The following is a 25,299-nucleotide window of genomic DNA, read 5'->3' as shown; positions in this document are numbered from 1 at the left end:
GTGGTCTGCTGTTCCTGGGTTTGGACCGAGAAGGCCTGGAAGAGACTGGAAAGGACCAATTCTTAGAAGGCCAATGCCTACTAAATCTGGGAGGCTGTACTTGCAGGAAATCTTTAACAGTTTGCATAGATTTAGCTTTTCCTCCATATTTCTAAGAACTTCTTCTGCTTTGTTGCCAAACAGGCGGTCTTGGTTTAAGGGAGCATCCAGTAATTTAGCTTTAACATGATCTGGCATATTTTGCCCTAAATCCAAGCATGCCTTCTAAGTACAGACCCAGCGACAGCAGCCCTGCAAGATGCTTCTAAAGAGTCAAAAGTATCAAAGTATGTTTACCAACTTGTTCTGCAGAATGCATTAATTCCTGTAATTCTTTATGTTCGGCACAGTCAGGAATAGGTTCATAGGTTCATACTAGGCTATCTGCCCTAGGGCATTTATAAGCCTAGCCAGAATGTGTTTGGCTTTCGCCACCAATTTTAAATTTATTTTGCTATGCCCTTTTTCGAGGTTAGTATACTGTGCTCTGTCTAACAGTGACACAGAAGTGATACCCGGGGTAAACCTACGATCTCCCATCCACTCATCAAGATTCCTCTTGAAGAGAGTCAATAAGGGACTCTGCCTAAACTGGACTGGGATTTTATTCCAGAGTGAAGGGTTATGAATCTGTCCCTCCAGCATGTCCTATTTATTTCAGTGCTGAGGTTCAAGTCTCTCGGCGCCGTAGCTCGATGGGATTTGGATTTTCTGAGGTGCAGCATGTCCATTAATTCCGGGTTGGACATGGCTTTTATCGTCAGGCACAGATCGCCTCTGAACAGGCGGTATGCCACTGAATAGAGCTGGAGTTTCTTTAACCGGCAGCATATGGCATCTGTTTGAGCCCTTTGATCCTCTTGGTGAGGTACTTTTGGGGTCTTTCCAGTTGCTGCAGGTGTCTGGTAAGGTACATCCCAAAGGGGCATTGTACTCAATTATGGGCCTGATGAGGGATGAGTAAAGAGGCACGATGACCTCCTTGATCTAGATGTGAATCCCTTCATGATTAGGTGGGCTATATAAAATGTTTTTCTAACTACTTTGGCCACGTGGTTGTCAAATGAGAGATTGCTATCAACTTGGGTCCCCAGGTCCCTAATTACTTCTTCTGTACTTAATGGATTACCACCTATGTGGTAATTTGTGGCACTTTGTTTTTGCCAAAGGGATTACTATACACTTTTGGCATTTAGCTTGAGGCCATGGCTCTGGCACCAGTTTTCTGTTTCTATGAGGCCCTTTTGGAGGATGCTTGTGTCGGCTGGAGAGTCGATTATGGCGCCCAGTTTGCAGTCATCTGCGAACTTGGTCAGCCACAGTCCTTCCGTGTTGGCCTGTACCTCCGAAATATATACCGAACAAGAGAGGTCCCAGGACTGAGCCTTGTGGGACACCACTTGTAACTGGTTTGGAGTCTGACATGACTCCAGCAATTCTAACCATGTGGGTTCTGTCCTTGAGCCAGTTTGCAATCCATCTAGTGACATAGGGTTTATATTTAAGCTGGTGAGCTTATCTATAATGCCCGAAAGTGGGTATTGTATCAAAGGCTTTTGCGAGGTCCAGGTAGGCTGTGTGGCCCGCCTTGTCCCCGTCGATGGCCTTGGTGCCTGTTTCAAAGAAATCCACCAGGTTTAAGAGGCAGGTTCTGCCCTTAAAGCTGAACTGGTAGGATCCAATGTTTGTAGGTCCCCAACATCTTTATTTATAAAGTCCATGATGATCCTTTCCATAGCTTTGCAGACCAAGCTAGTCAGGCTTATGGGGCGATAGTTCCCAGGATCCGTTGAGGCACCACCTTTATGGAGAGGGACCACTGTTGCTGTACGCCACTCTTTGGGCACATATCCTGTAGTAAGGCTGAGATTGAACAGTAGTTTTATGTTTGGGTTTAGCTCTTCTTGGAGTCCATGTAGACGGCCTTGGCCGGGACACCATCTGGTCCCATTGATGCTGTGTTTTTGCTTTGGAGAGGGCTCTTACCTGTGCATCTGAGATATCAGGGGCAGCACTCTGCTGGGATAGATATTTGCCCTTTGGTGGGGAGTTTGGGCTGAACCTGTCAGCTAGGATGTTGGCAATGTCTGTGGGTTTGGTGTATTTTTTGTCATTTTGGACTAATTCTGAGCATATCTGGGAATTACCACCCAGGTTCCTAACATAACTAAAGAAAGCCTTGTGATTATCCTTAGTGTCCTGTGCAATTTTTCTCTCGAAACTGGCCTTAGACAATTTTATGTGTGCCCGTAGTTTTTGCTAATACTGATCACTGATGCCTTCCCTTTTTGGGATTTTGCTCTATCATTTAGTAGCTTCCTCCTTCTATTGTATAGTTTGTTTATGGCTGGGGTCCACCAGACAGGATGTCTGCCTTTGGAGGATTGGGTCTTGGTTTTATTTGGAATCGCATGATCCATGCATTCCTGATGGTGTTCACAGAATGCGTTTATAAAGGATTCTGCGGTCTGGGCCATATTTTCCACAGGCCCAGGGGCTTTGAAGGATTCCACCTCAGTTTTGAGGAGTGTGAAATTTGCTTTAGAGAAATTTTTCACTGTTGTTTTCTGGGCAGGGGGTGGGGTCAGGATGTGAATATCCAGTGAGATTAGTTTATGGTCTGATCTTACCAGTGAGGGATACACTTCTGGTCTGGAGCATAGAGTCCCCATGTTGATGATGATCAGGTCAGTATGTTTTCCCCTCTTGTGGGAATGGTAACAAGTTGTTCCATAGCATTTGAGTTTATAAATTCTAGGAACCTTTGGGCTAGGGTGTTGGAGCTAGAGTAATGCTCCCAGTCTATGTTTGGGTAGTTGAAGTGCCCAATATAATGGTGTTTGGAGAGACCTTCATATTTTCCAGTGTTCTCAGGAAGGCCGTGGGGTTCCTGGGTTTGGGAGGTGGTCTGTAGCAGGCTATAAACTGGAAGGCAGTTTTACCCACTGTTAGTTGCACACGGATAGTCTCTGATGCTTGTACTTTGCCACCAACCTGGAGGTGTGGGTATCTTTGATGAATATCAATACTCCCCTCCTTCGTGGTTCGGTCCAAGTTTTGGGGCCGAAAAGCATGGTATGAGGTATAACCTGGTAGTGCTGGGGTGCTCTCGGGAGCCCTGAACCAGGTTTCTGTTACTGCACAGATATCGATGTTCTCCATGCTAAGGAGAGTTTCAAGTGTGTGCATCTTGAGGTTTAGACTTCTGGCGTTGAGTAGCATTACTCTTAGTTTCTTATCCCTTGTGATACCTATGGAGGTGGGTTTGTCTTTTGAGCCTTGCCTAAAAAAGGCACTATGGGGGTAGCAAGAGCCTTTGCCAATATCTGAAAGCCCAGGGGTGACAGGTGCAAGCCGTCCCTAGCGAAGCATCGTGGCTTGTCGAGCATATCATCCCAAGTTGACAGGCATTGGATCTCCTTTGAATGACACCAGTACTTAAGCCAATTGTTGAAATTGATCATCTTGTCTTCATATTGTGGCATCATTCTTGGTGAGGGTAAGATGCTACTCAAGGTCAGGGTCATACCGGCCTGGGCTACATGCTCAGAGAGCTCCATTATGTCTCTTTTCATGTAGTCCAGGGAGGTATGTCTCAGGTCATTCACACCAGCATGGACAATGACTGAGTCATATTTGTACTTGCCTTGGAGTGACCTGAGTGCTTGTGTTATGTGGCGGTTCCTAGCCCAACAGGCTGCTCACCGTGACCCTCTCCTTGTTCAGCCTGGTGGCGGGACGTCAGTGTGCCTGGCGATAGAGTCACCTATTACAAGTGTATCAGGTGTGTTGTTTAGTCTTAAGGGCTGTGACTGTTTGGCACACTGGCTTTGTGAGATATGTGTTGCATGTGTTTTGTTTTGGGGTAGCGGCTGCTTGGGTGTCTGCTTTGGAGGTCTCTGCTGCTTCGGCAGATCTTTATTTAGAGCCTCCGAGTATGTTTTTGTGTGATTATGTGTTTGGTTTGCTGTCGTGGTAGGTCTATGTGAGACTGGAATTGTAGTGAGTGTGGTTTCCTTCTCCTCCTGACTGGTTATGCCAGTACTGAGTTGAGAGAGCTTAGCCTCCAGTTTGGCTATATGGTTGCATCTCTCACATGTGTTGGAATTTGTTGGGAGGAGGAGAGGGCTGTCTGTGTACATGAGGCAGTTGTAACATTGCCTCAAAATTTCCAGATTCACCAGCTGGACCGGAGAGGAGATTGACAACTGACCTTTGGACATGCTAGAATAATACTGGGAATTCCTTAATAATTGAAAACCAGGGCAAGTGGGGAGTGAGGGTGTAGTGCTTTTAATTTTTAGTGCTGACTTACATAATTGCTTTAGTGAGCAAGTGCCAGGTAACTTAAGTGCAATGTGTTACAGGTAACTTAAATGCAAAAACGACAAACAGTAACTTTCAAGTGAAACAAGGAAATAAGTACAGTAAGCAATGCAGATATCACTAGTGATCCACAGAAGCGCTGAGAAGCCGCGTATTAGGTGGAATTAGCGTTCCAGGGAAATAACAAGCAAACAAACAAGAAGCATATAAACAAAGCTAGATTCAGCAGGCCTGGATCTAGTCTATGCTACAGCAAACAAGGTGTACCAATTTCAGTAAGATACAGTTCAAATATTCAGGCACTATAAACCTCTAACCAGAAATTCCCAGCTCAGAAGGGCAGAGTCCAGCCTCTCCTCCCACAAGAGTGCAGACCACGAACCCTCTTAATGTAAAATAACTGGCCTGAAAGCCCAAGTGCTTAAACCAGAATTAATACACTTTTAGAATAACAGACACTGAGCCCTCAATCCGCAGTTCCCAACCTAGAAGGATGTAAGCTACCTGTTCTGCCACTACAGTGCAGACCACAAACCCTCTCAGTGCAAAACAACTGGTCCGAAGCCCAAGTGTTTAAACCAAAAGGCTTAGAATGAGTTACACCAAGCAGTAATAAATACAATTGAGTACTTTTAAGATGATGCAAAAGTAAAAAAAAGTAGGTAGTAACACAAGTACAGTAAAAGCAGATTAAATTTTTTTTTTTTTTGAACAAGTGCTGAGATCAAAGAAACAGATTTGAGTGCTGAAACTAGAAAACTGGCTAGTTATAAGAAAAAAAAAATAAGCTAGAAGGCTTCCCTCCAACACAGAAGGGCTTGGGGGCTCAGAAGCCTACAAATAGTCTATACCACTTAACAGGAAAGGCAGGAAACGAGCTTAATTTTTTTTTTTTTTTTTTTTTTTTTCTGTTTCCCAGATGCTCTCTTTGTACACAGTAGGAGCGCCTGAAATCAGAATATGATCTCACTGCACTCAGTTGAGTGAGCAAATGAGATGGGCCCAGAAGGAATATCCAAACACAAATTTACAAGAGGGGCGGGCAGTTGCAAGGCCACTAAGATTAACACCAAAACCAAAACCAAAACAAAAACAGGCAGGGTTGGGTGGGACTAACTGAAGAGCAGAGTGAAAACTTCCAGTTCAGTTAATATTCCTTCCACACAGTTAAAATCAATTTAAATACTGTATTTTTGAAAAAAAAAAGAGCAGATAAAGGTACTTAAATTCTCTTATACGTCCAGTTGAATATAGAAAGTTCTTAGCCAGCCAAAGCTGAGGTTTTTAAGCAGAAAATATTTCACACTGTACCACTTAAATAGGCAAGGACAGGAAATCAAAGAATGTGACTACCCCCACACCTGTAATTACTAGCAAATAACAAAATTCAGCAAACACTGACTAACTTCCAGTTCAGCTAATATTCCTTCCACACAGTTAAAATCAATTTAAATACTGTATTTTTTGAAAAAAAGAGCAGATAAAGGTACTTAAATTCTCTTATACGTCCAGTTGAATATAGCAAGTTCTTAGCCGGCCAAAGCTGAGGTTTTTAAGCAGAAAATATTTCACACTGTATCAACATCATTTTCTGTTTAAGTAGTCCCATAATATGCTGCTGATACTTTAACATATGAAACTGGCAATTTAAGGCCCTAATGGCCAAAGTAGCAGAAGTGTATTCCTTCTTACCTCATCTGTCTAAGGCCTTGGAATCTCTATCAGAGGGGGAAGGGTTTTTGGCAGCAGTAGCCTTAATGCCCTTTGGTCCTTGGGAAATGGTCTCTGGATCCACAGTAGGATTCTTGAAGAGGAACTTGTGAGAGTCAGGTACTCGAATACCTCTGTCAGGTTTTCTCGGAGCTGGAGGTAAAGTGTCTGGGGCAAGGCTAGATTCCAAGAAGGCATCATCTACAATGTCCAGAACAGGAGGGATTGCTAAAGGCCTGTGTTGAGGGAGGAGTAAGAATTCCATAAGCCTCTTTTTGGAGTCAGAGTAATCCTGGCTTTCACAGCGGAAATGCTCCCTAAGAGTGTGCAAGGTTTCACCAAAAGAAAAATCTTCTGGAGGGGAAGCAGAGGGAATGGAATCCTCTGCATCAGAATCCTCATAGGTAGATAAGGGCAAATCCTGATAATCAGAAGAAACAGAAATTTCAGAATCCTGATCAGAAGAATCAGAGGGAAAATCAGTTCTAGGTCTTTTAGAGTGGGAAGGCTGGTTTCCCCTAATTAAAGTAATAAGGTCTTCAACTATTCTAATCATTTGTTTTTTAGGCATATGGGCCTGACAATGCGGTTTGGATGTCAGTTTTCTAGGCGTGGGTCGAGTTTTAGGCCTTGATGAAGAAGATGACGGTTTAAAATGCAAATCTGTAGGCCTGAATACACCCTCAGAAGCCGGTGCCTGCACAGCAGCTCCGGACCCATTCAAGGTAGAGACATCCGCAGGTTCCACAGTCGAAGAAGCATCTCGCGGCATACCGGACTCCAAATGGGTCTCAGTAGAGGCCTGCGAATCTGACGTAGTGGGTATCAGGGGTTGTGAAAGCGTCTGAGTACCGGCGAACTGCCAACTAGCTTAACGGAAGCATCATTGGCAGTTTTGGACCTATGCGGTCTGTCTCTATCTTTACCCTTACGTTTTTTTGGAATATTGGTAGTCGGATGGCTTACCGAAGCCATTTCTGGACAGTTACACAGAGTACCAAAATAATTTGGTGCGAAAACGGACAGACGAATAGTTCGGGGGTTGAATAAGGCACAAAACAGACAGTGAGGGACGTCGTTGTCTGGGCCTAAGCAAGGAAAAAGTACAGTTTTGTACCTACCATAAATGTAGATGTCCGATAGGAATGCATTTGCAGTCCTTACAAATGGGTTGTCCTGTCGTCAGGCAGCCCTTCGGTCGGCCGGATACCAAAGTCTGGGTCTGGCCTCGGCTGGTGTCGCACTTCACCCGACGTCATAGCTGCAGTTATTCGGGTATAAAGGCATCAGCCGACGCCATTTTCCTCAGTGTTTCTTGCCCCAGATGCCAGGTGCCCTCTTGGAAGGCTAAATTTGGATAAATGCCAATGATTCCAAATAGTAGAGAGCAAACACAAAAAATAAGCATGTATGTACATATATACAAACAAATACACCATAATAGATCTCCCCCAAGCTAGCTGAAGGCTGGCAAATACCCTAGGAGTACCTCAGAGGGGAAGGTGGGTGGGTAATCCTGACTGCAGATGCATTCCTATCGGACATCTACATTTATGGTAGGTACAAAACTGTACTATGTCCTTCAAGGATGCATCTGCAGTCCTTACAAATGGGTAGAATACCATAGCTAAACAAGGGGAGGAGGAAAGAGTAGAGATTATGGTGTAGCTAGGATCCCTTGCAAAACAGCAGTGGCAAAACCTGCTCGGGATCTAGAGTATAAAGGTAAATTGTAATGCTTGGCAAATGTATGCACGGAGGTCCAAGTAGCAGCCTCTATAATGTCCTTGGTAGCCACTCCTCGTAAGAAGGCTGTGGTAGTGGCTGTAGCCCTTGTGGAGTGAGGCCTGATGTTCTCTGGAGTTTTCTTTCCATGGTAGGAATAACAAAATCTAATGCAATTTCCTACCCATTTGGAGATTGTCTGTTTTGAAATTGGTTTTCCTTCCTTTCCTGTGGCATATGCTACCAGAAGCTGGTCAGTTTTTCTATTGGACTTAGTCCTGTCCAGGTAGTAGCGTAACTGTCTGTGTACATCCAAGGTATGCAAAAGTCTTTCTCCCCTGTTCTGTGGGTTTGGGAAGAATGTAGGTAGGTGGATAGCCTGATTTAATGACACTCTGGATACCACCTCAGGCATAAATGTAGGATTTGTTCTCATGGACACTATCTTGATGGAAGATCAGGAAGGGTTGCACTGCCATTAATGCCTGTAGTTCAGAGACCCTTCTTGCTGAAGTTATTGCCAGCAGGAAAGCAGTCTTCCAGGATAAGTATTGTAATTCTGCTGTTGCTGCTGGCTCGAAAGGAGGAAGTGTCAATTTTTCTAGCACAAAGTTCAAGTCCCATGCTGGCAATGGTGGTTTCCTGGGAGGTTTTACATTTTTAATTCCTCTCAGAAACTGTCTGAGCAGGGGATGAGAGAAGACAGGAGGATCCAAGCTGCATTGTGCTGAAATAGCTGATGCATGTATCTTGATGGAAGAATAGGACAGGCCTGTGTGGAAGAGCTCTGCCAAGTACTCCAGGATGTTGGCCATGTTTACCAGAGTCACATCTTCTCCCTTTGCAGTACTCCAAATGAGATATCTTTTCCATTTTGCTGCATAATTCTTTCTTGTTGAAGGTCTGCGAGCCTCCAGGATTATGTCTTTAACCCTTTGGGATAAATTTGGGTTAATTGCTGTTATGTAATGTTCCAGGCAGTTAGCTGCAGAGTTTTCAGGTTTGGATGCAGGATGTTGAGGTTGTTCTGTGTTAACAGTAATGGGATCAGGGGTAGTGTGTCCATATTTGTTCCCGAGACATGCTCCTCAGCAATGGGTACCAATGTTGTCTTGGCCAGTCTGGAGCTATCAGAATGATCCTTGGACGGTCCTCTTTGATCTTCAGAAGCACCTTGTGCATCAAAGGAAGTGGTGGAAATGCGTATGCTGTCAGGTTTTTCCAACTGAAAGATAGGGAGTCCACCTTCCAAGCAAGTGGGTGGTACGTCCTTGTGCAGAATTTCTTTAGCTGGTGATTGAATGGGGATGCAAACAAGTCTATTTGTGGTAATCCCCATTCCCTTGTGATGGCTTTGAAGATGTCCGGATGAAGCATCCATTCGTGGGCATCTGTGGTTGTTCTGCTTAATATGTCTGCTAGAATGTTTTCTTTTCCGGGTACAAAAATTGCTTGTAACTGAATGTTGTAGCTCAGGGCCACATCCCATAGGTCCAGTGCCAGCCGGCATAGAGGATATGAATGGGTGCCTCCCTGTTTGTTGATGTACCACATAACTGTGGTGTTGTCTGTCCTTATCATCAACTGACCTTCTTGGAGAAATGGTCTGAATGTCTGGATTGCCAATTTTACTGCCAGCATTTCCTTTAGATTTATGTGTAGACGCAGCTGGTCTTGAGTCCATAAGCCTTGTATGCACTTGCCCTGCATGTGTGCCCCCCAACCGAGGTCTGAGGCATCTGTCGTGATGGTTTGGCTTGGTTGGCTGTTGCAGAAGGGCAATCCTGTGTTTGATTGACAGGCCTGAGCCCACCATAGGAACTCTTGTTTCAGGCATGGGATTATTGGGATTTTGGTTTCTAGGCTGTGCTTGTGTTGGGACCAGAAGTTCCTTAGGTACCACTGTAGCTTTCTCATATGCAGTCTGGCATGAGGGACCAGAATTATGCAGGATGCCATGAAGCCTAGAGCTTGCAGTACTTTTCTTGCAGTTAGGTGGTTCTGCTTTGTTAATGCCAAGAAATAGAGAGGTAGTTGCTCTTTCTTTTCTGCAGTTAGGAATGCCATTTGTTTTGATGTGTCCAGCTCTGCACCCAGAAAGGTTATTCTTTGGGATGGAATCAGCCTTGACTTTTTTATATTGACTGTGTATCCCAAGGCTTGCAGCAGGTAAATGACTCTTTGTAAGTCTTCTGCTAGCTTGCTTTTGTTGTCCGCTTGTATCAGGCAGTCGTCCAGGTAGGGATAAATTTGGATTCCCTGAAGTCTACAATGAGCAATTACTGATGCCAGGCATTTCGTGAACACTCTGGGCGCAGTAGATAAGCCAAAGGGCATTGCTGAAAATTGATAATGCTCTGATCCTGCAAGAAATCTGAGGTATCTTCTGCAAATTGGTCTTATGGGGACGTGTAAGTATGCCTCCTTGAGATCTAGAGTTACCAGCCAAGACTCCTTGCCCAGCATGGGAAGAAGCTGCTGTAGGGTCAGCATTTTGAATTTTGGAACAATAAGGAATGTGTTTAAAGCGGACAGGTCTAGAATGGGTCTCCATTTGTTTTCTTTTCTTGGTACCAGGAAGAGTCTGGAGTAAAATCCCTTTCCTTGCTCCATAGATGGTACCTTTTCCACAGCTCTCATTCTTAATAGCGGAGATATTTGTTTTAGAGCTTCTGTCCTTTGAGTAGGTGGTAGGTTTGGCATTCCTCTCTTCCCTGGTAGAGTATGGAAATGGAACCTGTAACCTTGGTCTATAGTTTGCAAAATCCATTTTTCCCTTGTGATGCAATGCCAGTTTTTTGAGAATAAGGTTAGTTTTCCGCCTAAGGGTGCTTCTAGTTGTTCCCTGGTAGGCGGTGCCACTGTCAAGTCACTGTGATTGAGTTGTTGTAGTGGTGGTGGCTGCGTCCGTGCCTCACTGGTTGTTACCTTGCCACTGGCGTCCCCTGTAGGCACCCCTGGATTGGTTTCTGCCTCTTGAACGCCTATTCCTGCCTCTCTGAGCCTTAGAGGAGTCCGGAAAGGACCAATTCTTGGAGGGCCAGTTCCTGCTAAACCTTGGAGGTTGAACCTGTAAGAAATCTTTCACCGTTTGTACAGATTTCGCCTTCTCTTCCATCTTCTTTAGCACCTGCTGAGCAGGGGAACCAAATAAATTGACCTTGTCCATGGGTGCATCCAAAAGCTTTGATTTGACATGGTCTGGTAATGCCTGTTCTTTCAACCATGCATGTCTCCTGATAACTGTGCCAGTCATGGCTGATCTAAAGGAAGCCTCCAGTGCATCATAGCCACATTTTAAAGAATGGTTACTAACCTGCTGTATGTTATGTACCATTTCCTGAACATATTTTTTATCTAAAGATTCTTCAGAGGAAAGCTTTTAGTTAACTGGTCAAGCATAAACTCTTGATATTGAATCATATGAAATTGGCAGTTCAAAGCCCTAGCTGACAAGGTAGCAGAAGTGTAGACTTTTTTACCCCATCTCTCTAAGGACCTGGATTCCCTTTCAGAGGGCGGTTTTTAGTAGAAGTAGCAGCTACAGCTTTAGGGCCCTGGGCGATGGTCTCTGGATCTGCAAAAGGAGCCTTGTATAAATGGTGATGAGTGTCCGGGACCCTGTAGAACCTATCGGGCTTAGCAGGAGCCGGAGGTAATGAATCAGGAGCAGTGCAAGCATCATTAAATGCATCATCTACAACAGAAAGAACTGGTGGTATAGCTAAAGGCCTATGTTGTGGCAAATGTAGAAAGGTTCTAAGCCTTTTTCTGGAGTCTGAGAAATCTTGGCCCTGCCACTGAAATTGTTCCCTCATAGCATGCAAGGTTTCCCCAAAGGAAAATTCCTCAGGTGGAGAGGCTGAAGGAATGGACTCTTCAGCATCAGAGTCTTCGTAAGGAGAATAAGAAGCCTCAGGAAGGTCTGTATGTTCTGATTCATCAGAGGAACCATCAGTGGATACTGGTTCAGGGGCTCTGCTCTGGGTCTCTTTCTGGAGGTGGAGAGAGGCCCTGTCTGGATGAGGCTGGGATCCACGAATTAAAGAAATTAAATCCTCAGCCAAAGATAGCATATGAGAGCTAGTGCTGGGCCTGTGTGAGGGGGGTTTGGCAGGCACAGATTTTGAAGCTTTGGCTGCTTTAGCCCTGGCAAAGGCCTTAATAGACATGGCTGCAGGAGGCCTAGCAGCTCCATGTGCAGGGGTTGAAATATCCAGGGGAATTGTGTCTGATAATTCCTGAGAAACCGCAACAGAAGGCTGGATTTCAGAAGCAGATTCTACCAGGTTAGAGGAGGCCTTGGTAGAAGGCATGGTTTCGGCTGGAGAAAGAACCGCTTGCTCGGTTACGGCCGAAACCGAGACACTCGCGGTTTGCTTAATCGCGGTTTCAGCCGAGACCGCGGACCGCGAGTGTCGGTCCTTTTCTTTTCGTTTTTTGGAAATTTGCATTGTCGGAGGATCCGACGGCATAATGTAGGCAAAATCAGAGCCGAAAATTTGTTCAGCAAACTCCGACCGACGTCTAAGCGTCCGTCGGTTAAAAGAAGCGCAGGCTAGACAAGCTGCTACGTCGTGGTCTGGGCCTAAGCAATGTATACAGTAGGAGTGGAAATCTTTATGAGGTATTTGTTTCCCACAAGATAAACAGTTATTCACTTTCTCTGACATCGGCTGAGGCAAGAAAGAGTCCCCAACGGGGTACTTAGCTTTTTAGAAGTCTTCGAAGTAGTATTCGGTAGTAGTAACCTCTGGATCTGACCGACCGGCACTTGCGAACAGCTTCTGCTTCGGGCACCACGTGGCAAGAAAGACTGAGGAAAATGGCGTCGGTTGATGCCTTTATACCCGAATAACTGCAGCTATGACGTCGGGTGAAGTGCAACACCAGCCGAGGCAAGACCCAGACTTTGGAATCCGGCCGACCGAAGGGCTGCCTGACGACAGGACAACCCATTTGTAAGGACTGCAGATGCATCCTTGAAGGACATCAGTACGAATGAAAATCTTTATGAGGTATTTGCTTTCCACAGGTAAGACAATTGTTAACTTTTACTGACATCGAAGACTTTGGTTCTGAAACTCGAAAATGAAAATTTCAGGAATCGGCCAAATGGCACTTGCAATCTGCTCCTGCTTCGGGCACCGCGCGGCAAGAAAGAGTGATGTAATGGCATATTTTATACACCTGACAACCTGACATCATGGAAGAAGAGATAGCATCCAACGCAGGGATCCAAGACTGGTATTCAGGCCAGCTGAGGGCTACCTGCAGGCAGATAACCCAAATGTAATGACTGCAACAATGAAACACGAAGAACATTAATTATTTCTTAAAAATGGCAAATTATGGTCGGTTGGCAATAGTTAATAAATCTTTGGGGTTTCTCTCTTTATATGTACAGATTCTTAAGAACAATCTGACAGACAAGCTAGATCTTCAGTTGCCTAGCAACCAATAATCAACCAAATGTTTGCTGAGCGAGCAAAGCACAGACCCATTAAATTATACTCAATATACTTACGTTTATTTCATTACATACCTTGGGAGATAAATACGTAATGAAACGCTTGTAAATAAAGTCTGGAAAGAAAACTGCAAATGCCAACATGGCGTAGTGCAGTACAATCTCAAAAAATACCCTCATAGTGTACATTAAATGAAATATGATCAGAACTGCCTGTACTAATTTATCACATTTGAGAGAATGTTTGCATGAGGCAAAAGCAGCTTTAGGTTAGCAGTCCTACTTTTCTAAAGGCAATATCAGTAAATGATGCATATTTAATGCATGAATGAAATGGTAAGACAAATCAGAGTAAAGTAAAGTCCAGTGACCAGAAACACTAGGCAGGTAATACTAAGTAGCACATCTGTTTGGAATACACAAAGCTTTCAGGCCAATGCCCTTCCTCAGTGTGTTCAAGACAAATACAAGTCTCAATCAGATTGACATACTTAAGTCACTTGAGATTGCAAATTCAATACAAGAAATAAAATACAGTTAACAGTAGAACACACATTCTTCTAGAATATCACTTTTTTTCGGTAGATGATGATGTTGGCATTTGTGATTTTTTTTTTGATAACTTACATTGGACCATCTGTTTTTTATTTTCTTCTAATGCTCATTTAAAAAAAAACAGCAACTGTCTAATCCACATCTTTTGAAAGCGTGATTTTTCTTTCTTTATGAAAGATGTAGCTTATTCTGTGAATACTGTTGGACCTGTCTGGAGGAATATTTTGATTTGGGTAGGATACAAGAACTGTGCTTATTATTCTTTTCTAAAAGCGGCCAGCATTTTTCCCTATTCCTGTGTCTTTGTAGCTTAATCAATACTGAACCCAATGTTTTGGGCATATTTTAAAATGGGATTTTCACCTTTTTGTTTTTAAAACATTCTTTTTCCAAGACAGATATACATTTTAGGGTAACAGATCTAGGTGGAGACTGGATGCTTGAGAAAATAGGCTTGCTCAAGGAACACTGGCTTCTTTCAATCACATACAGACTCCTGAATATTTAAGCAGTTAGAAAATACTTTCTCTTTCTGTCCTTTCTAGAAGACCAAAGATGCTGTTACATAGTTTTTGATTTTCTAAGCCTTCAAGTTTGTGGATTAACAAGGAGGTTTGTATTAAGAGAAATTCAGAGTGGGATTTTTCTTATTTCAGTCTGCCATCTACATTGGTTAAAACAGTTTCAATGTCCCGTAGCATGTCCTTCAGTATTTTGGTTTGTTTCATGCAGTTTTCCTGCAGGCTGTCTATTTTGTTTTGGAAGCTCCCCATTTTCAAAGAAACTTCCTGTAATGCAGACATCTGTTGAAGGTCTTTCCTCAGGGTGGGTCTGAAAGTTTTGAGGATCTCACGTCTTCACTTCAGAAGGTTATTTGTCTTTCGGCTTTTCCTGGTTAGGGGTCGCCACAGCGGAACTCCGGTCCGCTAATGATTGGCAGTAGATTTTTATAGTGCAGAGTTGCCAGCTCGACGCCCAACATTCAACGAAAGAACGCCCATTCACGAATGTCTTTTGGAACGCCACTCTACCGCGGGGAGGACATGCAGACTCGACACAGAAGGCACTCCCCGCACTCCAGCCAACAATCGAAAGGGAGAACCTCTTGCTGTGAGGCAACAACGCTACCGCTGCACCCCCGCGGATTCTTCACTTCAGAAAGTAAGACTACCTAAATCTTCTGAGTTTCTGTCACGAAAATTTTGAAAAAAAAAAAATTTTTTTTCAGAAAAAAAGTATTTGAAGTAAAATGAAGTTATTCTGGAGAAAAATATTGAAATTATTTTTTTTCTGGCTATATAATATCAACTTCAGAGCTTCTTACAGCTGGTGTTACCTTTCAGCCATCTTGGCATAAGTAATTTCTGCAACAGAGACACTTGCTCAAGTTGTATCATAAGCAATGGACATGGAAAATTTTCACAGGCACGTATCAGGATTGAAATCCAAATAAAGTGATGGACAAAAAAGGAAATGGACTCAAGCATTAGTTATACTTATGGAGCCAATGTGCACAATCACTGTATGCTATGGTCTTAAGTGCAGATCTTCCTAAGAATTTTGCCAGACTAATAATTTTATGAGAAGTATCAGCATCCTGGAAGAAGGCAGTGGTAACAGTTCATAGGTTGGTACTAGGCTATTGGCCCTAGGGCCTGTACAAGCCTAGCCATAACAATTCCCTGTCTATTTCTTCCCACAATATTTACGTGAAGAGGGTAAAGATCCATCGGATCCTGCTTCATTACAGGCTCATTTCAATACTAAGCCATTATTATAAAGTGTTATGTCTACAATGGCTAAAAGAATGTCCAAAGTGATACCAAAATTGATAGATATAGATCCATATGGTTTTAAGGAGGGGAGGCAAATATTTGACATTAACAGAACACGGATGATCCACAGGGAAGCAGAATGTAAGAAAATACCCCTTTTATTAGTGAGTCTTGATGTAGAGAAAGCATTTGACAGCACAGACTGGGACTTCATGAGCAGGGCAATGGAAGCATCTGCTTTGCCTGATACAATTATAAGGTTGATTAGAAGAATATAGGAGGGAACTCAGGCACAAAATTAAGGTTGGTGGGGTCCTCTCCGATAATTTCTGCTTGAGTAGAGGATCCAGGCAGGGTTGTCCACTTTCCCCTTTGTTGTCTGCATTATATTTAGAACCACTGGCAAAGAAAATAAGGGATTCAGAAATTCAAGGATATAATTCGTATGGTAGTCAGGAAAAGCTGGCTCTATTTACAGAGGATATTACTTTATACATAACAAAACCAGAAAGGGACATTACAGTGTTGTGAATCATTTTAGACAGTTTCAGATCTTCTTGGGATACAAAATGAATGAAGCTAAAATAGTTGCAATAGCAGTAAATTATGTAACCACACACAAATTGGCCCAACAATAGCCATATTTATGGGAACAAGATAAAATGAAGTATTTAGGAGTATGGATTAGAAATGACTCTGTTGTGGCAGCTAAGGATATGTAGGAAGAGAAGAGTAAGGATATGTAGGAACAGGAACAGAAGATAATACAAAAACTGAGAAACTGGAAACTTTGTTATATGGATATGGATATTAAGATACAAGCCATTAAAATGTTTTTAGTTCCTTTAGTTTTATACTCAGGTCATGCATATTTTTATCAACCAGAAGAGAAGCTTTGGATAGCCATTAAAAAAGTTGAAAGATTTTATCTACGAAGACAGCAAGGGTCAAGTGGGATAAGCAGATTCTTCCAATAAAACAAGGAGGACTAGGATTACCCAATTTGAGGGAGTATTTTAGAGCAACACAGTTAAGGCAATTGTACATAACATAAGCAGAAAACTATAATTCAAAGAGGAAAGGAATGATGCTGACACGGGGAGGAAGCTCAAGAAATAAGGAGAGATTGGGATTTTGGAAGCAGACTCTTAAGGAGAACAAATATCATACAGAGTATTACATTCATAAAATAGCAGGGAGTATTCTAAGAACCAAACAACCATGAGGATGGAGAAGAGAGATTTTGCTGATAGGGATGACTGGTCAGGGATACAGACAACAGGCAAGAGGGCGCTGGAATTTATTGGAGAAAACCAGCAAAGGAACCACGGTACTGGGAGCAAATAACTAGAAAGGGAAAGGTAATAGAATGGGAAGAGGCCAATAATTTATTTGGACTGCAGGTTAGAGCCTGCCTTCCCTATCAAGGATTGATATCAGAGTATAGGCAAAGAGAAAGAAATAGGGGGGTTCTGAATGAAAAACCAGCACTGGTAGAATTTTTAATAGAATCTAGAACAGAAGCTGCCATTAAAAAAAAAAAAGTTATGTCCTTACCATAACGTTCCATGTGGAGTGTTCATCTCACCTTTGTTCTTACACATGGGTTCGGAGCCGATCCTCGGCTCCGAGTCGGCTGCATCGCAAAGCTCTGCATCTCAGAGAAGCTCGAGACCAGACTATATCCCACAATCCTCCCTGCCATTATTCAGATCTAGTTTGCAAACAAACCAGACTGATAAACCAATACCTCAGGTGCAAGAACTACACACTCTCTCAGACATCCAGAGACACTCTCTCACCATAGCAAAATAGCTAAGGGTAGTAGCATATACCCCATGAGACACAGAACAATATACCCCGGAAGGGGTCAAGACATTTCAATCAGAGTCTAGTCCTACCCGTTCTTCCAAAACACGTGAGGGAGGGAAGGGAGGGAATGTAAGAACAAAGGCGAGATGAACACTCCACATGGAACGTTATGGTAAGGACATAACTTCTTTATGTGAGAGTGTTCAATCTCGCCGTTTGTTCTTACACACGGGTAGCGTCCCTAGCTCCGTCACCCCGAGTGACTCATGGAAGAATGTTCCTAAGCACAAGATGTCCTGTCTTTGGAGGCTTTGTCAATTCTATAATGAGTGATGAAAGTATGTGGTTTAGACCACGTGGCTGCTGCACAAATCGTGTCCAAAGGCAAACGAGCTGCATGAGCCAAGAAAGTGGAAACGGATCTAGTAGAATGGGCCTTAGGTTTGGTAGGGAAGGACTGATTCGAGAGTATACAAAGGCTATACAATCAGCAAGCCATTTAGATAATGTACGTTTTGTAATTGCCATGCCCTTTTTATTGTCTGCAAACGCGTCAAAGAGCTGATCTGTCTTCCTGTAACTTTTAGTCCTATCCAAATAAAATCTTAACTGCCTGTGAACATCCAACTTGTGCAGCACATACTCCAACTTGTTAGTATGGTTCTTGAAGAAGGTAGGGAGTTCTATGGATTGGTTAATATTTATGACGGAACATACCTTTGGAAGGAAAGATGGATTTGTACGCAAAGAGACTATCTGGGTGGAAAATCAAGTAAGGTGGTCTGACTGATAATGCTTACAGCTCTGATACTCTTCGAGCTGAAGTAACAGCTACGAGAAAAAGTGTCTTCCACGATAAGAATTTTAGGAGGCAGGACGAAGCAGGTTCGAAGGGTGGCAACATGAGTTTTGACAATAACAAATTTAAACTCCATGGAAAGAAAGGCTTCCTGATGGCGTCCGAAGATGGAAGGTTCCTTTCATAAAAGCCTTACAAAGTCTGACAGACATAATGGGAGAACCGTCCTCACCAATATGGAAGTTCGATATGGCCGCCAACTGTACTCTTAGTGTGGAAGTAGAGGCTCCTTCGTGAAAGAGGATAGATGAAAATTCCAGTACTTTATGTAAAGGAGCTACCAGGGGGTCTAAGTGTTGGCTAGACGCCCAGTATACAAAGCGTTTCCATTTACTCCTGTAGAGTTTTGTAGTGGAAGCTTTATGAGAGGCAACCAGAATGTGTTGAACTGCCGGAGAAAGTAGATCAGACCTGGCTAGGCAGGGAAGCGGAGCAGCCAAGCTGCTAGTTTGAGGGACTGAAGAGACGGGTGAGGAACTCCCAACGAATGGATCAGTAGATCTGGTACTGGGTCCAGAATCCAAGGTTCCTCTGTTTGATGGGCTCGAAGAAAGGGGAACCATATCTGCCGAGGCCAGAATGGGGCTATGAGTATTATTGCCCTTTCCAGGTTCTTGGCTTTCTGTAGAAATCTGGGAATCAAGGGGGTAGGTGGGAATGCATATAGGAGACCCGGGGGCCAATCGTGTATTAGTGCGTCCCTGGGGACATCCCCCGGAGGGGGTAGAAGGGCAAAATAGCTTCTGCATTTTGCATTCAACGGGGAAGCAAATAGATCGCAGCAAGGCTGGCCCCATCTGCAGAAGATCTTTTCCGCCACCTGTGGATTGAGGGACCACTCATAAGGTAACAGGATGGCTCTGCTCAACCTGTCCGCAATGACGTTGGATGACCCCGGGATGTGCGTTGCTATCAGAAAGCGACCCGTGGACTCTGCCCATTGCCAAATTCTCATGGCCTCTCTGCATAACGGGTAAGACCTAGTTCCCCCTTGCTTATGTACCAGACCACAGACATGTTGCTCGTCTGAACTGCCACTGTTCCTACGGGTAAGAGGGCTTGGAAGTGTTGCAACGCCAGGAACACCGCCCTCAGCTCCAGAACATTTATGTGCAGGCTGTACTCCATGTTGGACCATTCCCCTTGGACTGTTCTTCCCTGAAATAGACCCCCCCCACCCTATCAGAGAAGCGTCCGTGGTTATTGTGGCCGTCGGATTGGGTAGATGCTGACTGTACACCCACCATGAGAGGTCTCGTATGCAAGAGTCTGTTATCAGAATCTCGTGCGCTAGGGGTAACTGCTGGAACGACCACTGCGCGAAAAGCAGCCATTGGAGGAGCCTCATGTGTAATCTTCCCATAGGAACTGCGATCAGGGACGTTAGTCCCAAAACCTTCAACACCAGTTTGGCCGGGGCTTTCCTGCTCTGTAGTAGAAGAAGAACCTGTTGTTTCAGGGATGATGCCCTTATTGGAGGGAGCTTTACCAGTGTTAAACGTGTATCTATGTCTGCTCCGATTAATGAAATATGCTGTGAGGGCGATAAGGCAGATTTTTCGAAGTTTATCGAAATCCCTAGGTGGGAACAAAGGTCGACTGTGTAGTCTCCGACTTGTATGAGGCGACGCTCGGTAGTGGCGGTGAGGAGCCAGTCGTCCAGATAGGGAAACACCTGAAATCCTTGTCGTCTTAAGTGAGATGCAACCACTGCCATGCATTTGGTGAATACCCTGGGGGCTGAGGTGAGTCCAAAGGGCAGAGCTCGAAACTGAAAGTGACTGGCTCCCAGCCGGAAACGCAGGTGATCTCTGGACGGTCTGGCCATTTTGATGTGGTAGTACGCGTCTTTGAGATCTATCGAGCACATCCAATCATCCTTCTGTAAAAATGGAAGGATTGACTGAAGCGTGACCATCCGGAACTTTTCCTTCTTCACAAAGGTGTTGAGATTGCTGAGATCTAAAATCGGTCTCAAGTCCCCAGTCTTTTTTGGAACTAAAAAGAACCTTGAGTAAGTTCCGGATCCTCTTTGGTCCGCCGGGACTGGTTGGATGACTCTTTTTATGAGCAGCTTTGAAATTTCTATTGCTGCTGGGCTTCGCAGATAGGGTGGCAAATCTGGAAACCTTCTTTGTTGGGGTGGAGTTGATATGAAGGGGATTTTGTATCCCCTGGTTACAATGCTTTTGACCCAGTAATCCGAGGTAATATTTAGCCAGGCCAGTGGGTATAAAGCCAAGTGACCCCCGACTGCCTCCAGAGCAGGACAGCCGGGCCTCCGTTCAGGAGTGCTGGAAAGGCTTCCCAGGGACGGCATCCCTGTCGCCTTGGTTATGCGGACCCCCTCTGCCGCCGGGGCGGCGTCTTCCATTTCTACCCCCCCTCTGCCTCTGGAGGGGGCATCACTCTGTTTGGCTTGGAAAGATCCCAGAGTCTTACGGAACCACATTTTTCCGCCTCGTTGCCCTTTGGGGTACGGTGTAGTTTGAGAGGAAAAACGGACCCCGACAGCAGACAGGGTCTTTCCCTCTTGCTCACACTGAGTCAGAGTCTCCTTCACCTTGGGCCTGAAGAGTGTGGCACCATAAAAAGGGGCATTGGCAAAGGAAGACTTGAAGGCTTCCGCAAAGGGGCACAGCCGCATCCAGGATAGTCTTCGTAGAGCAATCGCTGAAGCTGCAGCTCTACTCGATCCTTCGGCCGCATACGAGATGAGCCTCATGGATGAGTTTACTATGGAGGTAAGGGTGTTAAGTTGTGCTGTTACCTTATCTGAAACAGCAGCATCTGTGTTACCCTGGAGGGTATCTCTCAGCTCCTTGAGATCCCTCTGCAGACGTGTGAAATGTGTCAAATAGTTTAGCGAACGCATGGAAAAAGTCGCTGAACTAAAAACGCGCTTCCCGTATCTGTCCATAGTCCTAGAATCCTTATCAGGAGGATGAACAGATGAGGAAGACTCAGACATCTCCTTTTTTGTGGCTGCCGCCACCACCATAGCGTCGACCGGAACTTCCTTGGTGAGATAAGTCTTGTCCTGGGGGGCGGTGATAAATTTGTTTGGTTTTCGAGGGACTGGTTCCACTGTGTCCGGTGTCTCCCACGCCCTTCGAGCAATCAATTCCATTAATTCATCGAAGGGCGGAGTCACCCAGGAGGTAGAAGGTTGAGCCCCAAAAGCCTTCAGCAGCACCGACTCGTCCTCAGTGGGGGCTAGGGACTGCCAATCACCCCTCTGTTTTAAGATCTCCAGGACGTCCGCAAATGATACATCCTCAGAGGGGGATTTTGGGGACCCCTCTGCCTCATCCAAGTCGGTGTCAGACGTTAGAGATTCCTGCGGGGAATCTATGTGCCTCCTCTTGCACAATAGTTTCCACAGGACCTCATCAGAGGGGGCTTCCGGTGAGGCCTCCAAGGAACAGGGGGAACCCTCTGGGGGTGGCTGAGGCAATGGGGCTCTACGCTTTGGATGGGTCGTGGGGGCAGAAACAGAAAGCGGCCCTTTAGGGGAAGGCGAAGATGCCTCCGATGAAGTGGTTGTCTGTGCAGACAATACCTTCCTCATAAGTTCAAAAGCCCCTGAACCCCGAGCTGAGGACTCGCCCGGTTCCGAAGAACACAGGAGCGTCCCGGACACGGGGACCGTGGGCCCCGACTCAGAGGACGGAGCCGAGCCAATCTGCGCCAAGGTCCCGAGAGGGAGAGTCGGCACCGAAAGGTCAGTACGACTCTCTGTCATGGAACCGAGGAGAGACCGTCGGCTCCGCGACTCACCTACCGGTTCCGAAGGAGTCGAAGTCAATGGTGTCGATCATGCAATGGACGGTTTCGGCACCGAGGGCTCCACTATCATCAGCTCATCCTCTCCCGGCTCCGAAAACTGGATGGGTCTCGAAGGAGGACCTGTTGGAGACATGGGGAGGCCTTCTAGTTTCGACACCAATTGGGAGGAAACTGCAATCAACTTGGAAAGGGCCGTGTTTTCCATGAGTTTCTGCATGACACGATCCACATCTGTCTCAGATAACGGTCTGGAAGAACTGGTCGAAAGAGCCGAAGATGGCACCGACCGAAGAATGAACGGTGGCGGCAGCTCCGACACCGGTTCCAAGATCTGGGGCTCAGTGAAAGATAAACGTTCGACGCTCGGCCCAGAGGTCTGTGGAACCGGCGAACGAACCTTCGAAGATGAACTCGGAGCCGATGACATGGGCTCCGACATCTTCAACTCCTTCGAGGACTTAGAAGTCTGGTCCGATTTGTCTAAAGCCTCCTGAAAGGCAGGCTTAAGTAACCCTCTGTATATAAGCTTCCTGCGTCTATCTGTCATGACCCTCCCGCTAAAGGAATGACATATAGAGCAATCCTCTTGCAGGTGGAGAGGGCCAAGACAGTAAACGCAGGATGCGTGGTTGTCAGTGATAGACATTTTCTGCCCACACTGACATCTTTTAAAGCTGGATTTGGCTTTCTCCGACATGACTGGTAGAAGTAAATGACACTCTACTAGGTTTAATTTGACAAAAAAAAAACTACCAATGACTAACTAACTTCTATATGTGTGTGTGTGTGTATATATATATATATATATATATATATATATATATATATATAAAGTGAATATCTATATAAAGTGTAGAAAGAACACTCAAGAAACCACACCAAGAGAAAAAAAAAAAAAGGGTAGGCCACAAAAGGAGCCTTTAAGAATAATATTGTACAAAATTATATTAATAACACACACACACACACACACACACACACACACACACACACACACACACACACACACACACACACACACTTCCTATACTATAACTAACTTTAGAAACTTTTTTACAAGAAAGGAAAGTAGCTTATCTGAAATATAGCAAAAAATTAGCAAATTCTCCTCTGGTCCGAGTTCTCCTCGATCCGATCTGTTGCAGCGGCAAACTAGATCTGAGTAATGGCAGGGAGGATTGTGGGATATAGTCTGGTCTCGAGCTTCTCTGAGATGCAGAGCTTTGCAATGCAGCCGACTCGGAGCCAGGGATCGTCTCCGAACCTGTGTGTAAGAACAAACGGCGAGATTGAACACTCTCACATGAATACTTAGTAAAGCATATAAAATACTGCATGACAATTATAAGAATCAATCAGAGGAGCTTACAAAAGATTGGGAAGAGAGTTTAGATAAGCAATTCATAAAGAGACAATGGGAGGATATATGTATATCTCCCAAACATGCAACAAAGTCTAGAAGATTTAGGATTTTTGCTTGGAAGTGTTTACATAGGTATTTTTATACCCCAAGTAGTCTAAGAATTTTTCCTCAGGTTTATAGCAAGTGTTGGAGGTAGGACAGGCAAGAAAGAGGTGGCTGGGAACATATTTTTTTGAGACTGTAATGAACTGGTAGACTTTAGGGATTCCTTGCAGGCCGCTCTGTCGGAGATGCTGGGTGGGTGAGGAGATTGGATTGACTTGGGAGATGATTTTTTTGAGTTATGAAACAGGACCGGAATTGCCTTGACATAGTAAAGCCTTACTGAGTCTAATTATGGTGGCTGCCAAAAAAGCAATTACTAGAAAATGGAAATCAAAGTCTAGACCAGCTTTACTAGAAGTAGTGAATATAGTAAGAGAGATAAAACAACTGGGATCTTTAGAAAAGGGAGGGAGCAAACTACATAGGAAAAAATGGGAATTGTGGGAACAATATATGCAGAGCAGGAACGAGGTTTAACAGGTAGGATTTGAATGAGCCATATAATGCTTAACTGACAGTGACTGGATAGATAAGTGATGTATAACGTTTGCCACTACAGTTGTTTCAGTGGTGTCTGCGATGTATACTATTTGCAATTAAAGTGGTGTCATGTTGTTTGCTTTTCATTTGTATAAATGTAAGACTGCCTATGTCATGTATGAAAATTTAATAAAGATGTTTGCTGGAAAACAAAAATTGCCTGACTAATGGAGGAAAAGAGAGAAATCAACCACAAGCCCAATAAAGCAGAGGTCTCCAATATTAGATCATGTCTTCAAAAATGATAAAAAAGTAATGTAGTGGATACTACAACGTCTTTTGCAAACAAATATGTGGTCCATAGGATACTTACCTGCAAATGTCAACCAACCAAGTAGTTTGGGTAAATGTTAATACAAGAGCATTCAAAAGGCACTCGCACAGTAAAGCAAAACATTGCAAACATTTGCTACTCTCTTTTGCCAGTACCTCAAACATTTCCTAGTGTGTTTGAAAGTGTAATAATAAAATTAACATGTACAGCTTAAAAGAGCAAGTCCTATGGAATGAAGAACCTTTATCAAAACTTAAACTGCTTACCTGCTGAAGCTAGAATAGTACAGTGAAGTGCATGCTTTAAAGCTTCCATCCTCTCATTCTCATGTACGATGTTCTTGTAAGACAACTCATTATATCTCTGGGCAGCTTCAATAAATTTCCGTCTATAGTCCAGAACACGAGCATAGCACACCTTAGGAAGAAACATTCATTACATCAGGTGAACACCCTAAACAGACATAATGACAGCACCCTTCCCTGCAAAAGGACTAGCCTCAGAAACCTGTTAAAACTATCATATTACTTCCTTGTGAAACCAACAGTACAGTAAACTCCGTTAACTGACACCCATGGAGATTGGTAGATGCCGGATAACTGCAGTTTCTGGTTGCTCGACAGTTACTATTAAAAACAGGCCTGACTAATTCTGTACCCTATACTACTGGTTTGGTTTGACTTGTTCTCAGGTTGGGGAGAGAGGGAATTTATTCCTTCTTTATTAAAACTCAAACTCTAAAAACGTAAGGTATATGTCTGCGGGGGGATGGGACAAAGTGCAACACATGAAAACTGTACTGTATTTCTTTGATTTTTTTTTTTGTCGGTTGCTTGAGAGTGCCAGTTGCTTGAGTTCCATTTAACTGAGAGTTGACTGTACTGCTTCCTCAAAGTATTCCCCGAAACACTTCCTTTGTCCATTAACTAAAGTACTTTCAAATGCAAACAGACTGAA

General features: G+C 44.2%; 1 protein-coding gene across 1 annotated transcript in view; it reads right to left on the bottom strand.

The window, feature by feature from the left end:
• Positions 1–25,299, bottom strand: part of COPS4 (COP9 signalosome subunit 4) — a 687,025-nt gene that overhangs the window by 543,237 nt on the left and 118,489 nt on the right. The window contains exon 4 of the mRNA XM_044060383.1: positions 24,609–24,759. Within this exon, the coding sequence (XP_043916318.1) occupies positions 24,609–24,759 (151 nt within the window). The remainder of the gene's footprint in view (positions 1–24,608; positions 24,760–25,299) is intronic.

The sequence above is a fragment of the Protopterus annectens genome, chromosome 2.part0 (assembly GCF_019279795.1).
Source record: "Protopterus annectens isolate FY-2018-M chromosome 2.part0, PAN1.0, whole genome shotgun sequence".
Taxonomy (NCBI): Eukaryota; Metazoa; Chordata; order Ceratodontiformes; family Protopteridae; genus Protopterus; species Protopterus annectens.
Note: the sequence above shows the minus strand (reverse complement) of the source record. Positions and strands in the feature narration are given on the sequence as shown.